This window comes from Idiotropiscis lumnitzeri, chromosome 17 (genome assembly GCF_059441095.1).
Source record: "Idiotropiscis lumnitzeri isolate Australia: NSW breed Sydney's pygmy pipehorse chromosome 17, RoL_Ilum_1.0, whole genome shotgun sequence".
NCBI classification, from domain to species: Eukaryota; Metazoa; Chordata; class Actinopteri; order Syngnathiformes; family Syngnathidae; genus Idiotropiscis; species Idiotropiscis lumnitzeri.
In genome coordinates, this window is record NC_142407.1 from 17,251,270 (window position 1) to 17,268,155 (window position 16,886).

The window sequence follows — 16,886 nt, forward strand, 5'->3', positions numbered from 1 at the left end:
TTTTAACTAACCAAATGGGGAAAAAAAATCCAAATGGAAATAAAATGACAGGACTCTAAATGGTGTGCTCGGTACGTGGGCCACCTTACAGGAGGTAACCGGGCCAACCCACAGATGGAAGGATGAGCGATTATTTCAAATTGAACTCTCTCACATACACACCCACATAGGAAGGAGGGAAGAGGAAGTGATGATGTGTTGCACGTGAGGCTCCGCCCCCTGAGCTCCCTTCGAGCAGGTGCGGTCGTCTCCACCCGCGTTCAGCGGAGTCACTCCCAGGTGACGAGCGTCAGCCTGCAAAAGTGCAGAGAGACGAATGGGCGTCTCGTTTCGACCGGCAACGACGACGAGTCCCACCAAGAACATCGACAAGACGACGTCTCAGGTGTGTTGTGGAAAACAAAAGGAGCCGTTGTCATCCTTGCGCTCGATTTTCTTTGCAAGAGGTCAGTCTTGACAGGCAGGCAGCATGTTGACTCGTGTTCTTTTCTTTTTCTTTTCTCCTTGCGGACAAGAACGAGCAAAATTAGCAGCAGAAGATATCACGTATGCGGGCGGGTCGGCCGGGGTCTTCCTTCTTGGCAGCAAATGCTTTCGGGTTTTTCCAGTTTAGCGGGTGCCGTTAGCTCGGACATGCGCAGGTGGCCGACTTTGGATGACGTGAGCAGTCGAGGCTTCTCGCACACAAAAAACGTGAAAAGTGTTGAGGACGTCAATTGGCACGCTCTTTGCCAACAAATTTTTGGTGTGTGACAAACTTGGAAGCGTCCACTTTCTGGAAACTTCGACTTTCATCATTTTCTCTTAGCAAACGTCCACAAGCTGTCACAGCGCTCAAAAAAATGTTTGATGTTTTTGTCCTATTCCATCAAAAGAGGCGACAAAAAATGGAGTCAATTGACATTGAAATTGATCAGCGCCTATTTTCGTACTCAACTCGTTGCTTAGAGACCTTGGTGAGCTTCAATTAATTTCTGCCTCTCGTTCTCCCTGAAAACCGACCGATCGAAGACATTGGCAAACATCTGCTTTGACTTTGCAAAAAAATAAAAAAATCAACATTTTCTGACCGCTGGTACCAGGGGTGCAACTACCTACTTTCTGGGGTGTATGCAGACACATGACAAGCGATCCCCCCCCCCCTCCCAAAAAAAAACATACGTAGCAGTGAAGCTGCTAACAAGCACCCTCCGCGGACACGCACTGGAAACAAAACAGCCCGTAGCACCAGCACCACGCGTGTTTTCCGTCTCAAGGGAGGCCGGCGTGCATTGTAAATTTTAAAATAAAACAACTCGGAATTCAGCCCTTTTCCCTTTTTTATTTTCAATAGTAAAAAAAAGAAAAATAATAATAATATTAATTCTATATATATCGATATCGACCGATATGACATACATGCATCCCGATATAGTTTTCAGCCATATCGCCCAGCCCTAGTCCGATTGATTCACGGTTCAAATAATGGATTCTGCTCCTCTGACAACCGACGTCTGGTCTTCCACCGCAGGCGGTTGACATGGCGTCGATGGGCACGCAGCTCCTGGGAAGCGGCCTGTGCCTGCTGGGCTGGGTGGGCGTAATCATCAACTGCGTGCTGCCCATGTGGCGGGTGACGGCGTTCGTGGGCAGCACCATCGTGACGTCGCAGACCATCTGGGAAGGCATCTGGATGAGCTGCGTGGTCCAGAGCACGGGCCAGATCCAGTGCAAGCCCTACGAGTCCATGTTGGCGCTGAGCGCTGACCTGCAGGCAGCACGCGCCCTCACCGTGCTGGCGGCAGTGACCGGCGCCGCGGGCCTCGTCCTAGCCTTCGTCGGGGGCAAATGCACCCGCTTCCTGGACAGGCCGGGGTCCGGGTCACGGTCCAGGTCCAAAGGCAGGGTGGGGGTGGCCGCAGGGGTAATTCTGGTACTAGCGGGATTGCTGTGTTTAATTCCCACCTCATGGGTCGCCGGCGCTGTGGTCCGCAAGTTCTACAGCGCAGCCATCGACGCTCAGCGGCGTGAGATCGGAGCCTGCCTCTACATTGGCTGGGGGGCGTCCATCCTGCTCATCCTGGGAGGGGGGCTTTTCATCAGCGCCGGCTGCCCCCTCGAGGCTCAGCGGGCGGACAAGAGCCCGTCCGTTCGATACCTGATGGTCCGCTCGTCCACCGGGTCCCTCCGCAAGGTTCCGGCCACGAGGCCCACCGGGACCATTTTCAGCGGACCGCCCAGCTACCGGCCGGCTTCTACCAAGTCCGAGCCGCCCGACGTGGCCGCCTGGGGTCAGAACTCGGAGAGGTCCTGGGCACCGTCTAATAAGTCTCAGCTGAAACCAACCGGCTCGGCGCCCTCAGAGCAAAGCGACGCTCTGTCTGCCGAGTCTCAGTTGAAGGCAGACAAGCAGGACCTCAACGAGACTTTGGACTCGGATGGGAGCCAACGTGAAGATGCATCCTCCAACCCTTCAAAGACCTACCTATGACCTGACACATCAAAGCTCTGGACTCGCTGTCTCTTTGACATGGACCGATCAAAGTCCGACTGTTGACCAGGACCGACGCTTATCTGTCCATTCCAAAGAGCTAGACCGACTATTTGAGACTTCAAAGGCCCACGTTTGTTGTGGACTTGAAATCAAAGAGCGCTAACAAAGCGATATGATACAGGCTGTGTCTTTGACTGACAAGAACTAACTCTATTTGACGGATCCAAGTCTAAACTATAGACCCGGACTATTTGTTTCATGTCTAGATACCCCAAAGGCCTAAACTGGCTGTTTAAGACTTGAAAGTCCTACCTTTTGAAGTGGACTAACTCAATGGGTATACATCAAAGAGCCATTGTCGACCCAAATTTGTTGTGGACCAAATGTATTTGACAGTTTTCCTTGCGCTAGTCCTACATTTAATCTGTCTAAACACTTAGACGGCGACTTCAAAGATCTAGACTACGCTAGTCCCACGTTTGATGTGGACTTAACACAAAGACTTGAGCGAGATATCTCCTCGGTGCGGATTAACTTTAAAGTCCCACCACTGGCCCGGACATCAAGGACTTTTGTAAGACAGCGGCGATGCCAGCCATGATGCAGGAAGTTGACGTTGAGGTTCTCTTGACGGGTGAGCAGATTGGATCAGGTTAGTCATGAGTTCATCGAAGGGACTGCCAAGGTTACACGAGATATTTCACAAGGACTTGAACATGTCCCGAGGAGACCCAGTGAGTTTATCGGATACTATTACAGAAAAGGAAACGACGACAATGACCACGAAGAGACATCAAAACCTAGTGGAACTTTTTACTGCGTCCAAGTTTTTCCGACTTGACTTGGACTAACTCTTGAACGAGATCGAATTGGCCACTTTGACCTGACCCGACTCGGGTTGACCTTTTCTTTGATCTTGTGTGTGTCTTTGTTGCGTCCAGTGACAGGAAGTGATCTATAACCTCTACTCTGTCTTTGACAGCATTTGGTTCATGTTTGATTTGATTATGAAATGAAAATGTGACATTTTTAGCTCATAACCTCTGATAGCGAAATGTTTTTTGTCTTTTTTCCAGACCCGACTGTTCTTTACACTTTTGGATGACCCCAAAACATACGAGACACATCAATGTGCAAAATATTTGCAGTAAAGCTTGAGGAAGTGCTACTGTGCTTGTTTTGAATGGCTTATTTTGAAATGAAGGTCAAAAACGAGGAGGAGAGAAGATGGCAGCTGCTTCGTGAGATTGGAAGTGTGATGAGCTGAGTTTTGCTTGCGTGCCGGTCAAACCGGTTGGACAGAAAGTCTGCTGCTGGCTTTGCAGACGCCAAAATGGTTTCACTCGACATCTTTCGCTTTCAATCGCACGGGTTGAATGAGTATGCATCATCACTCGTTGCATCGTGATCATATCGTTTCTAGCGCTGTTCTGTCTTTTTGCAGACATCAAAGTGGTTTTGCGTGTGAGCTTTTGCCAAGCTATTCTTTGTGCAACTCTTTACTTCAATAGGGTGAGTGGAAGTGGTCCAGAGTGTATGAGCGGCACGATGGCCTCACAGTGCCCGGGAAAAAAACAAAAAACACATGCATTACATTTTCGACAACTATATTGCATTAACGATCGATTCCTCGCAACGGAAATTCCGATATCCGGAACCCGGAAGCCAGAGCGTAGCCCCGCAGTTGCGCAAACTCAAGCATACAACGGAAAAACCTTGACAGCTCCCCCATGATCGGATCCAAAACGGCGACATGTAAATGACCCTTTGGCATGAGTTTTATTGAAATTGAAAAAGATTTCAAATCCATTCGTTTACGTCTGTAGATCATGGCATCCAAACGAAGAAGAACGGTAATGACCGTGGAAGAGAGTGAAATGGATCTGATTAAGCGAAGTGAATTTAGATTCCGGCAGTTTACCTGCCCGAAGGAAATTGCTTGCGGCTTGACGGACGAAGTACAACGGTGTAAATGAACGTGTCCTGGAATGCTTAAGCTGTTGTGCTAAAAATTTCACACTAATTGGACCGCTGTTTAGAGCGAAGGTGAGACCAATGGGCATTGAGAGTGAGTGAGTGGAAGAAAAAGCTATTAAAAAAAAAAAAACGAAAAAAAAAGCTGTATTTTGTTAACATACTTGCATGCGTGAGGAAGAGTGGCAGTGGCATCACGTGTCACATATGTACCCAAGTCGTTTCCCACGTAAGGAAATTCTGTTATACGGATAATGCAAATATAATTCCGTACTAGAGAATACGGTCCGCCTTCAGAGCGAACCATGCGGGCGTCTGTGCTGTGAGTGAACGGGCTTTTAGAGTCGACAGACAGTTGCGATGGCCAATCCGATCACGAGTTGGTTACGGTGAGCCTTCTCGCGAGCCTCACGTGTCAACGCGTGCTGTGATTCGCTTCTCACTTGCGACAGGGGGGTGCTTCGCCGAAAATCGATACCAGACAGTCTTTCATGACGACCCTTCGAAAATCTAAAATGTATTCTTGCTTTTTTTATCCCACAGTGGCCCAAGGAGGGAAAAGTGTGGATTTCATTGCAGTTATACTTGCAAGTCCATTTTCAAGATGGACCTTTCAAGGGAAGCTCTCTCGTGAGTCGTGGTCGTCCAACACTCCATAGTGCCGAAGCGCGTCTGTATTAGTTCTCTGAAGGCTTCGGTGTGAAATGCACGGGCCGCCACGCGGGTGCAGCTGTGTGTCACTCACGTGCATGTGGAAGTCAAGCCCATGTTCATATACAGGTGTGTCCGTCAAGCAGGCAAAGCAAAAATTTTCAACGCTTCTGAAAGAAATTCACACATGCAGACACGTGCCACCGTTGTATTGTCTAAAACTTCACAACTGCATCGTCTCGAATGGATTCGCGTGTTAGAGCTTTTCAAAGACATAAACACATCCAGGGGTGTATCCCCTCTCATGGTCGGTCACGCCTCGCTCAAACTCGCTCACGTCTGTCACGTCGACTCGGCGCCACAGACCCTGGTCCTCCATTTGCTTCATCTCACCCTCTAAGGCCATCTTGTAGTCAATGTTGTTCCTGTCGGCTCGGGTGGTCATGCAGATGAGGCCTCCTGTGTGGTCACAAGTCAGTTTGAGACCTGAAAAGTGTCCACTGCATCAATGGAGTCCAACACAACCTCACCCTGCTTGGCGGCCCGCCACAGGTCACGGATCACCTTCACTGGAACTTGACCTAAACTCAGACTGCCGGCAATTATCACGACATCAAAGACACCTGCAGGAAGAGACAAGCACGGATGAATGACTTCACGAGGACTTTTTGGGACATTTGCAGGCCAATGAAGAATTGCATGTTGGGGTGAGGCAGGCTCTACTTTTCTGGGCCTGAAGTCACCAAGATGGATGGCTTTGCCTCACTCATAACATGGAGTTGTCCTCCCGGCATGCGAAAGCAAGCCAAAGTTCACAGAACTGTCGTGGATGGATGGATGATTACCTAACGGAACTGGAATCAGCTGGTCTCCGAGCACGGCCATCTTGAGGTCTTGGTACAAGCCGTTCTGTCGGGCATGTTGCAGCATCCCCTCGCTGCCGTCGATGCCCACAAAGCGCTGAAATCCGTCACGCTTCATCTGCACCACATGCGCGCTTATCATCATCACCATCACTTTGCAAATGTCATTCCGGTGGATCTCTTCACGTAAATCACGACACCCACCATCTTGGCCACCATACCCGTGCCGCAGGCCACGTCCAACACCGCCGCCGCTTGGCGCTCGCCGCGGAAGAGGGCGGAGACTCGGCTTGCTGCCAGAGCTGGCGCGCGGTACTCAATAAGTTCAACATCCTGTTGAATGGATGCCGGAAACTGGCAATGAGTAGACTGTTGGAACGTGTCTCTTTTTGTCATTGAATATAACGTTTGATAAACGACTCTTCGTTTGAATCTCGTTGCACACTTGAGTACAATGACAATAAAGGGATTTCTAATTCTAATTCTAATGATTGAGCACATGAACCACTCGTACGCCTACAATACAAAAACACCAAAATTGAAAAACAGCTGGATTTTTCTTGGGTTTTTTTTTGTCTGGAGTGAGTAAGGAAAAGAGTTTCATTTTAATTCTAAAACTAAAATAGAATATACCACGAGACAGACATCGAAATACGGCCTGTAAACGTATTTGTTATCGATTACTGGAAGTTGTCACTCACAGCGTTTCTCCTTCTAACCAGGTGGCGGTGATATGTCATGTCATGTCATTATCCACACCGTTTCTTCTGTGCAAGGTCGCGGGAGGGTGCTGGAGCCTATCCCAGCTGACTACGGGCGAAAGGCGAAATAGGAGAGACTTATTTTTAATCACACACTGATTAGCGTTGTGTGGGTTGTCTCGGTATGGTTACGGCCAACAGTACCTAGTAGTAACCCATCCATCCATCCATTTTCTGTACCGCTGCGCTCCTCACTAGGGTCGCGGGGGGGTGCTGGAGCATATCCCAGCTATCTTCGGGCAGGAGGCCTAGTAGTAACCGTTTTTGTTATTAAATAGTTTGTTGCTAGCTCGCCACTTGACCCGATTACTTCTGCAACATTACTATATATATATATATATATATATATATATACACATACACTTTGGTAGTTGCGCATACGTGACCAAAATGGACATTATCACACCGGCGTCGGTGGACCCCGCACGCTGTCGCCACCTCCTGGTCAGCAGGAGAAATGCTGTCGGTGACAACTTCCGGGAATCTCAAAGGAATCTCCGAGCCGTATTTCGATTTGTGTCTCGTGCTACGGTCTATTTTTGTTTTAGAATTAAAAATGAAAATCAAACTGTTTTTCGATTTTTCCTTATTCGTTCCAGACAACAAACTAGAATATCAAGCTTTGTTTCAATTTTGGTGTTTCGATATTAAAATGAAAATCAATTAATCAGTCCTTTTTCCATATTTAATATCTGCTTCCAAAGACCAAAAGAGACACGGAACCGGTATCATTAATCGGGTGATTGCGGTGAAGACCTGCTCGTAGGTTTGAGCCCATTGGTTGTAGAAGTTGATTTTGGCCTCCGGTGAGTTGTCCTCGTGCACAGACAAGACCGCGTTTTTGGCCATTTCAAACGTGCGCGGTTCCGCGGACGACATCGTGCACGTGCGACAACTAAACACAGACAAGACATATGACGCGTGAAATTAACATCAACATGGATGCAGCGTGGTTACACTTCACACATGACGTCAACATAAAGCACAGCTTTAGTGTATCGAAATGAAACAAGGCTGATAAAATCCATGGTCATGTGGCATCATAGGATTATACCTTGATGCCCAGTCGCAGCAGAAGAATAATTCTGATATGTAGACAACTTCTCTCGTTAGCCAACTGGCGTAGTTTATTTCAGCAACACACACGAACTGCTCTTCTCCAGAGCCAAAAGCAGAGAGAGAGAAATAAGGCTTGAACACCTGCCTAACATCGCATCGTCTGTTAGCGACAGCACCCCTTGTGGCAAATAAGCACATTACAGTAACAAGCAGTCATACAATAACGCTCAACAAAGGCAACCCTCTTTGGAGCCTTTGAAACGGATTCCACTTGTGATGCGTCGCTGCAGACACAACACGATAAGAACAACAACACAAAAAAGGTCTGCTAGCCAAGCAACATGAAGACAAGTTGATAAGATATAATTAAGAAATGTTATTTTGGGGTTTACCTGACAAGCAAAAATCAGAGTGAGTCGTAAAAGTGGAGTGAAGGAGTCACTACTGTAACCGGCTGATCCGATTCGATACAGGAAATGAGCGGCATACCTGGCCTGAGGGTGCCACTGTCCGACAGGGAGGGGTGGAGTTTTCTTTCAGTTTTTTTTTATAAATGACGTAACCTGAGGCGGTCAAAGTCATTTTTAGCCTTCTACTACAACGTCTGAGTGATGCTTTTGGATCAGCAAAAATTTGTTGCAGCTTATCCATCCAGCCATTACCTGTAGCGCTTGTTCTCACGAGGGTCGCCGCAGCCTCTCCCAGCTGTCTTCGGGCAGTAGGCGGGGGACACCCTCAAATGGTTGCCAGCCAATCGCACAAAGACAAACAACCATCTGCGCTCACACTCACACCTGGGGGCAATTTAGAGTGTGTCATCAACCTGCCAATGCTTGTTTTTCGAATGTGGGAGGAAACCGCAGTACCTGGAGAAAAGCCACGCAGGCACGGGGAGAACATGTAAACTCCTCACAGGAAGGCCGGAGCCGGAATCGAGCTCTGCACCTCTACACCGTGAGGTGGACGTGCACTTGACCCCGGTGCCGCCCTGTTGTTTATTACATTTTAAATTAAGCAAATGATAAAAATGAGCTTTTATCAAGGCTACTTGAAGTCGTCGCTTCTTTATCACAGACAGACAATAAGGTTGTCGTTTACATTATATAAATTACAGGTTACATATCAGAACCTTTTCATTCACTTTATTTATGGTGATTGAATTTGCTAAATTGAAACACTGCCAAATTATCTGCACTAACGTAATAATTAAAACCACAATAACAGTCAAATGAGTACGAGCAAAAATGATCAAATAAATTATGAAATCAGCACGAAAAGACTGTCCTATAACTTGACTGAACCAGATATTTGGATGTATGCTTTTATTTTAATAGTGTATATTGTGCTCCAACAAAAATAGAATTCGATTGTAAACGCATACGGACAGAAAGAAGCAAATTATTAGCACGTTCAATGGCGTAGCGGCAGCAGGTCAGATGGAGTCGAGATATCTTTCGGGGGAGCACAGAAATGCAAAAGCGGGTGCCTCGAGGGAGGCATTCATGAGGCAGCGGTCGCGACAGAAGCAGAAATGACGGAGGCACTTTTGATTCGTATGGAGTCGATTCGAAGCTGCGCGAGGATGTTATGTTCGGTTGAATCAGCCTGCAGTTATCAATGCCGCCTGTAGGAGCCGCTTTCTTCTCTGCTCGCGACCTGTCCTCAACTTTTGCGACGCGCCAACAAGACGAGCAGCGAACGCAGCTTTTTTTGTTTTGTTTTGTTTTGTTTTTGTTTGTTTTTGGGCAGCTGTTTGTGGGGGAAAGCAAGCAGACGACGAGTGACGTTTTGTTTGTGTTTAGTGATGGAGTCTTGGGAAATGTTGCCGACGTGCTTGAGTGGCTTTCGGTGTGTTTTGGTTCTCTAGTTGAAACTGGCGTTGGAGCAGGTTAGCTTAGCATCAAGCAGCCAAACAACAAGCAAAACGTCTCCTTTGACTTATTTGGTCGCTCGAAACGTTTCTCATTTCTCTCAGGTAGTGAGCTTTGTCCTACTTATGTGTGTCCATTTCTATTTAGTTTTGTGTTGTTGACATGGTCTTGACTTCCCCGCAGGTTTGCTTGAGAGCCGTGCAGCAAAATGTCCATTTTAGGCTTAAAAAAGAAACAGCCGCAGACGTTCAAAGTGAAAGTCATCACCATGGATGCTGAGATGGAGTTCAGTTGCGAGGTACGAGGTGACAGACGCCCTCAAGTCAATCCGAAAAAGGACGTGCAAAAACTGACAACGTTGTAGGACTCATTTGTGGAGTAGTGGACGATTTTTCAGTTTTCATTATTATTATTATTAGTTTTTGTGTGTGTGTGTGTCAAACATTGCCCACTTCAGAGGCTGGCATGAGTTGGCAATAGCGTTTATGTGGTGCTTTTGTGACTTGCACTCAGCGAGCTTGCCATTCCTACAAGCCTGAAATGATTCTTCTTCATGGATATCCGCTTCATTGTCTGCCACGAGTGCGTGTGCTCTTTACTCGGAATAGTGTTCAAGCGAAGGTTTGAGTCTGACCCCTCGTGGCTGTTTTTATGACGCCTTGTTTTCAGCGCCGAGTGCTCGCACGTCACGCATAGAAACATACGCGCATAAATACAATACAATACAACTTTATTGATAAGGAAGGGGAGCGAGGAGGGTGGAATTTTTTATTTAAAAAAGTGCAATTTCACAACCAGAGAGCACACCGGCCCTTCAGACTGGTGTGGCAGCATTCGAGCGCCTCGTTGTCATGGCGTCGAAAGCCGGTGACCTCCCGGTGGGATATACATATTCCGGAGGCTTTAAGCCCATATGTATTTGCAACTCAATAATGTAGTTGGTCAAAGCATCGAAAAGATGTAGCATTTGTTTTCCCAGGTGTCAGTAATGATTCTTTGATTGTCAGCTAAGTGCAGATTTTCACGTATGATAACCGTAAGCAAACATGTCGATGTATGATCTGTGCCGTTTGTAGTCCGCAGCAGTTTGTTGACAGCAAGTTGTCTCTAACGGTTGTTGTTGCGCTTTTGTCATTCAGGTCAAGTGGAAAGGCAAAGACTTGTTTGACCTGGTGTGTCGCACGGTGGGCTTGAGGGAGACTTGGTTCTTCGGCCTGCGCTACACCGTCAAGGACACTTACGCGTGGCTCAAACCTGACAAACGAGTAAATGTGGAAAAGGAAGGGGGAAAAAAGAAAAACAGGATTGGATGCTTGCATGTAGTTGTTGTTTGGTTTCAACTGAAATCTCCCCCCTCAGGTCCTGGACCAGGAGGTTCCTAAAGACTCGCCCATCACATTTCACTTCCTGGCCAAATTCTTCCCAGAGAAAGTTGAAGAAGAACTCGTCCAAGAAATCACACAGCACCTCTTCTTCTTGCAGGTTCTTTACTTAAAGGGACACTTGCTTGGACTGAACATTGGCTCTTTCATATTAGGCATGCATGTAAAAATGTCATCAGTGCTCAAATTCACCCCTTTAAACAATTCTGCAGTAACGTCAGGGCTTTTTGTTTTTGTTTATTACGGCAAACGACGAGGGCCTGGCTGGATGAACCCTTTAAAGCCTAAGCCGAGTCAAATATTTTCTTGTCAATAATATGTTCTTTGTGCCCCACCGTCGCCTGAGACAGCATTCGGATAAACGTTGCCTTTGTGGAAAATGAATGAGTACATTTGTAGTTTTTTGTTGCTTCGTTTGGCTCATTGTTGACTTGCTTTTGTTTCATCGGGTCAGGTGAAAAAACAGATCTTGGATGAGGAGATTTTCTGCTCTCCCGAAGCGTCTGTCCTTCTGGCCTCGTATGCAGTCCAAGCCAAAGTAAGTCTGCACACCACACCCTTTTGTTAACGAAAATACGTCGAGCGGGATCTTTTTTTTTTTTTTGTATTGCTTTGATTTTTTTCAGTACGGTGACTACGACCCCAACTTCCACAAGCCGGGCTTCCTGGCGCAGGATGAACTTCTGCCCAAAACAGTAAGTGACCCAAATATAACATGTGGCCATTGCCATGGCGACGGTCACCGCTGGAGGACGCTCAACGTTGACTCGCATAACAACGTCTGCTATTTCAAAATGTTGCGTGTGTTCCACTGCGATCACCTTCTCTAAAGATTGTCTGATCATATGTTGCAGTCATCCCCGCTGTCGGATCAATAGTCTTACCTTTTTATTGGTCGCCGCACATTCTGGTCTCTGTGTGTGTGCGCTCAAACTTTGGAGATACGTCAATCCGAGTTCAACATTACAATGGCGGTACACATTCGACAGGCACTTCGACGCACACGCGTTCCGCCACGGCGGCAGCTTAATTGTCACTACACGTACATTGTTTTAAACAAGCCAGGTAAAACGGATCAAGCATGTTAGAAAGGTGAAAGATCGCACAGCAGCATTGGATTAGCGACTGGCCGTCAGTAAATTTCAAGATCACGCGATCACAAATCCCCCGACAATTCAGCCCGACCTTGAACGGACTCGCTTGTCTTTGTTTTCATTGTGAAATTCATTTTGGGTGTTCAGGTGCTGATGCAGTACCAGATGACAGCAGACATGTGGGAAGAAAAGATCACCGCCTGGTACGCCGAGCACCGGGGCATCGCCAGGTAACATCGGGCACGCCGACGCAGGTGCTCGTCAGAGGTGTTTTGAAAGGTGACGGTCGTGTGGTCCTCGCAGGGATGAAGCCGAGATGGAATACCTGAAGATCGCTCAGGATCTCGAGATGTACGGCGTCAGCTACTTTGACATCACCGTGAGCGCTCCCGCTTCCGATCCAGAAACGGTTGCATCTGCTTGCCGTATGTCCCAGCGTGTCGCCGCTGACTTGAATCCCGTTTCCCGGCAACAGCAAAACAAGCGCGACACAGACTTGCTGCTGGGCGTGGACGCGCAGGGGCTTCACATCTACAGCCCCAACAGCAAGCTGACCCCCAACAAGTCCTTTCCGTGGAGCGGCATTCGCAACATCTCCTACAGCGAGAAAGAGGCGAGCGTCACGTCTGCCCAGCCTCCGTCCTCCTCCCGTCTTTCTTCTGACGCTGCCGACGTTTCGTTTGCAATTGCAGTTCACCATCAAGCCTCTAGACAAGAAGAAAGACGTCTTCAAGTTCTACTCGTCTCAGCTGCGCGTCAACAAGCTGGTGAGTAGAGCGCCGTTGGCGTTGGCGTACGTGAAGGCGGGCGGCGCGCACTTGATGTGCTCTTGCGCCCTCAGATCCTGCAACTGTGCATCGGCAACCACGATCTGTTCATGCGGAGGCGCAAGGTGGACTCCATCGAGGTGCAGCAGATGAAGGCACAGGCAAAAGAGGAGAAGGCCCGCAAGAAAGTGAGAATGTCCGCCGGCCGAGGTTCGCTGCGCTCTCTGCTTTGACGGAAGGCGGCGCTCGCTCTTCTTCCAGATGGAGCGGCAGATTCTGGCGCGGGAGAAGCAGATGCGGGAGGAGGCTGAGCGAGCCAAAGAGGAGATGGAGCGCCGACTGTTCCAGCTGCAGGATGAGGCGCGCCTGGCCAACGAGGCGCTGGTGAGGTTTCGCAACACTCAAGAGAAAAATGTCCTCAAATTTATTCGAACGGATCTGTGGAAATCGATTCATCGTGAGATTGAAGTCTTGGAAATAGTGACAACCAGAACTTCATTTCTGTTCAGCTGCGATCTGTTTAAGTGATTGGCGGATAAAAAAAAAAAAAAAATCATAACAGAATGCTTTCCCCCCAACGAAATCAAACAAACACCTGAGCAAGTGGTCGGTTGGATGTGGCCTTGCGTTTGATAAGGGACTATCTCCTATCTCCTAATTGAAATACGAGATGAAAGTACAGTCGGCCCGCTTGTGTTTCGGTCAACATGTTCAATTTGCGGTCTGTGGATGAAACATTCGTCGCATTCTAAAAATGCCTCCAAATTTTAGATGCAGGAAAAATCCCGGCCGGCCCTGTTTGACTGCAACTATTTGTGCCAAATGACGTGGACGCTCGACATTTGAGTGAATGACGCGTGGGCTCGTCCTTCAGCTGCGCTCGGAGGAGACGGCCGACCTGCTGGCGGAGAAAGCTCAGATCGCAGAGGAGGAAGCCAAGCTGCTGGCTCACAAGGCGGCCGAGGCCGAGCAGGAACGCCAGAGGTTAGAGGTCAACGCCATGAAGACCAAAGAGGAGAAGCGGCTGATGGAGCAAAAGATGAGGGAGGCCGAGCAGCTAGCCGTCAAGCTGGTGGAGCAGTCGGAGAGAAGGTAGTCGTTCTTCTGCGCCCCCCCCCCACTGACCGCATGAAAGTAGCCCGAGTGCAGAGCCCGGAAGCACTGTGATGACGTCACTGTTGCATTCATTCCTTCATAAATGTGCGAAATAAAGTTGTGCAGGCTTTTATGTTAAACATTCCATGCAATTGCCCGTGTACTGCTCCACAACACAGAAGCAAAAATGTACAACAGGCGTGGCACACGCAACATGCGACAGGTTGCAAGCGTGTGGTTGCGCTGCTTTGTTTCGCCATCCTGCCATAGATAGATAAACAAAGACACATTTGGAGGAACAGAAAAAATGCTTTGAATTCACGGCACATTGGTCACTAGAGAGGAACGCTTGCGTCTTGATTTTTGCTTTGAAGACACGATTGTGGCGTTTGGGTGAGTGCTGTGTGAGAGAAGGAGGCTGACAAACACTTTTCCACTGACTCATGCAGAAAACGAGTCATCCTTGCGTCCATTTTGTCCTGTGCTTGAGCCTGCCTCAGCTGATGGCGGGGACGCCCGGACTGGTCGCCAAACAATCGTAAATGTTTATAGGATGGGGGAGGCCTTTTTCCTCAAACTACCAACTTTGGCCCACAAAGGTGAACGGATACTTGGCACGGCCATTGTGGCGTCTCACCGTGGCGGTTTTCTCTGTTGTGTGTTCAGCTGATAGCAGCTTATTCGGCTCCGCCCCCTGCTGTCATTCCCGTACCCGCCGCGGCGCTTGCCGCACCTCCGGAAGCCGACTCGGCCCACGAAGCCACATCATTGCGCCTGGACTTTAAAGACTCGGACATGAAGAGGCTCTCCATGGAGATCGAGCGCGAAAGGTCACGCACACGCGCAGCTCTTCTTCCCTTTTGTCGTCTGTGTGTGTGTGGTGGGGGGGGGCGGGGGTGTGTGTGTGTGACGTGTGTTTGTGTTCTTGTGTGTGTTAGGCTGGAGTACATGGAGAAGAGCAAACATCTTCAGGACCAACTGAAGGAGCTCAAGTCTGAGATTGAGTCTCTGAAGCTGGAGGAGCAGCAGCAGCAGCATCATCATCATCCTCACATTCCTCAACAGCAGGCGTCCGCCATGTACACGCTGCACGACGGCAGGGCTTACATCCCGGAACCGTTGTACATTCGTCACGCCAACGTAAGCACCCAAACATGCGTCGCCGTCGTCACATGCTGGAAGGGTGTGGAATTGGATTCTGTCCAATTCCAGTCTTGGAGAGGGAAACTATTGCATAAAAATAGAACCACAGAGCAATTATCAATAAAATGTAGATGGAGACGCGTTTGAATTTTTTTTTTTTACTCAAGGCACTTGGAAGCACGAAGCTAACGTGCATCGGCGACACGACACGCATGAAGGAAGCGCCGACGGGTTGCTTCTTTGCGGCCTTCCACTTGTTCGTGACGTCTTACATTTTGTCTTGGCAGAGAACTTCGGCCTTTGCGTCCCCGATGGCCTTCTTCGAGGAGGTCTGACGAAGAGGAGCAAGAAGACGCGCGTGGACGTTTGCAACACTAAAAGCCTTTTTGGGATTTTCTTCATCTTTGTCGCCAGGTGCCTTTTTGATGCTCTTGAGTGGATTTCATTTCATACGACACAGCCGAAGCATTTCAGCTCTTTCTTTCTGCTCTTTTTCTTCACTTTCACAATTCTTCTGCTCAGTCGCGGTCGACTTATTGTCTGGTTGTTCACTCTGGTGAACTTTTGGCTTTGCTATCATGTTTAATAGATGGCTGTCATTTTGTTCTCGTTTTGGCGACACCGCACATCACCAATGTGAATTGCGCCACCTTGTCTTGTTTTGCGTAACTGTGCAGCATTCAATCATAATATTTATTTCTGCTTTTTTTCATCACCACGACGATCTTTTCTTGTTTTTTGTTGTTTTTTTATGTCACTATGACTGAATTTGTTTTCAATAATTTTCTACTGAACACATCATTTCAATAGAATTTGTTACAATGGGCTGACTACCACGTTTTTCTTCTTGAATTTCAAATAGAAATGTTTTCACATCTGCAAACATATTTGACTTTTGACAAATATTTGAAGCATTTCTTGCCGAGACTAAAACCCTTTTCACACTGCACTTATTCGGCAGCACGATGATAACTGCGGCTCCCCGGTTGCCAGCGTGCCCATATTTGGAAGTGCCTATCAGCAAGTCAAAATGGAGGTTTTACCACGGGTTCGACTGCACCTTCACAAGACGTAGCGTGAATGAGCTGGCGACCGTAGCGCCTAAATCTGGTGTGAAAGACCTCAACTGCAAATAATTTGGAGTGTTGTGCGTCGCACAGCGCAACAAACCAACTGAAGTCACAGTGGAAAATAAAATGAATGTCAGTGTGGTTTGTGGCCACCAGAGGGCGTCACCAGCTTCGAGCCGTACTTCACCGAGTGGCGAATGCTTGCTGAAGTCTTTGCAACCTTTAGCGAAGCCCGATGAGACGAATAAGCAACATTTGCTACGTTGGGAAGCCTCTGCCACTTTAAAAGCAAAACGACGATACAGATGTTAATTTTCTCAGATTTTTAGAAATGGTCCATGCAAATCTGTTTGAAGTCATCAACTTTTGGAGAATGAATTTAATATGTTTCGAAAGTAACCTCCCAATGAAAAAGGTATTTCAATCCTTCTTCTTTTCAAGTATTAAAACCTAGTCGTTGTTCCAAAGGATGATGTACCACAAAGTTGCAAGACATTTGATCATTTAAAAACAAGTAAAAATAGTCGTTTGATGCAGCATCAGGAGGTTGTGTTTGCTGAAATCAAAAGCCATTGCAACAGCGCCACTTAAGTGTCGACCACGTCGGTTGTTGCATGTTGACTGTCATTCGTGTGGAAAGTATCAAGACATCAGGTCGAGCGTGTGCTGCATTCGTGGGAACG

At 48.0% G+C, this 16,886-nt stretch overlaps 3 protein-coding genes across 6 annotated transcripts; 2 read left to right on the forward strand and 1 right to left on the reverse strand.

Moving 5' to 3' along the window:
- The first annotated feature begins 155 nt into the window (after nt 1-155).
- On the forward strand, nt 156-3,641 carry LOC148320701 (claudin-4-like). The gene is made up of 2 exons (XM_088280291.1): nt 156-385; nt 1,511-3,641. Exons 1-2 carry the CDS (start codon nt 317-319, stop codon nt 2,468-2,470), a joined length of 1,029 nt encoding a protein of 342 aa, XP_088136417.1. The 5' UTR covers nt 156-316; the 3' UTR covers nt 2,471-3,641.
- A 1,652-nt stretch (nt 3,642-5,293) lies between these two features.
- On the reverse strand, nt 5,294-8,575 carry mettl27 (methyltransferase like 27). 4 transcript variants are annotated; one of them, XM_088280294.1, is made up of 7 exons: nt 8,174-8,222; nt 7,777-7,876; nt 7,479-7,617; nt 6,166-6,294; nt 5,944-6,079; nt 5,629-5,721; nt 5,294-5,557 (listed from the first exon to the last, which is right to left on the reverse strand). In XM_088280294.1, exons 3-7 carry the CDS (start codon nt 7,599-7,601, stop codon nt 5,355-5,357), a joined length of 684 nt encoding a protein of 227 aa, XP_088136420.1. In that variant the 5' UTR covers nt 7,602-7,617; nt 7,777-7,876; nt 8,174-8,222; the 3' UTR covers nt 5,294-5,354. The 4 variants fall into 4 exon arrangements, with proteins under 4 accessions (XP_088136420.1, XP_088136419.1, XP_088136421.1 ...); XM_088280293.1 differs by lacking the exons at nt 7,777-7,876; nt 8,174-8,222 and adding an exon at nt 8,444-8,575; XM_088280295.1 differs by lacking the exons at nt 7,777-7,876; nt 8,174-8,222 and adding an exon at nt 8,271-8,430.
- Nucleotides 8,576-9,848: 1,273 nt separating this feature from the next.
- Nucleotides 9,849-16,036, forward strand: nf2b (NF2, moesin-ezrin-radixin like (MERLIN) tumor suppressor b). The gene is given in 16 exon segments (XM_088279500.1): nt 9,849-9,950; nt 10,792-10,917; nt 11,012-11,134; nt 11,489-11,572; nt 11,661-11,729; nt 12,276-12,358; nt 12,432-12,507; nt 12,604-12,741; nt 12,821-12,895; nt 12,970-13,083; nt 13,157-13,279; nt 13,770-14,072; nt 14,440-14,457; nt 14,657-14,820; nt 14,929-15,130; nt 15,421-16,036. Coding segments are annotated over 16 exon segments (1,836 nt in total). The 5' UTR covers nt 9,849-9,860; the 3' UTR covers nt 15,469-16,036.
- Nucleotides 16,037-16,886: the final 850 nt, after the last annotated feature.

What these genes read in the sequence shown, in the direction of transcription:
- LOC148320701 (XM_088280291.1), top strand. Translation starts at nt 317, where the DNA reads ATGGGCGTCTCGTTTCGACCGGCAACGACGACGAGTCCCACCAAGAAC. An exon ending in TCGACAAGACGACGTCTCAG is followed by an intron (nt 386 to 1,510) that starts GTGTGTTGTGGA and finishes CTTCCACCGCAG; the next exon opens with GCGGTTGACATGGCGTCGAT.
- mettl27 (XM_088280293.1), bottom strand. Translation starts at nt 7,601, where the DNA reads ATGTCGTCCGCGGAACCGCGCACGTTTGAAATGGCCAAAAACGCGGTC. An exon ending in CGGGTATGGTGGCCAAGATG is followed by an intron (nt 6,080 to 6,165) that starts GTGGGTGTCGTG and finishes CATGTGGTGCAG; the next exon opens with ATGAAGCGTGACGGATTTCA. An exon ending in GTGGCGGGCCGCCAAGCAGG is followed by an intron (nt 5,558 to 5,628) that starts GTGAGGTTGTGT and finishes GTGACCACACAG; the next exon opens with GAGGCCTCATCTGCATGACC.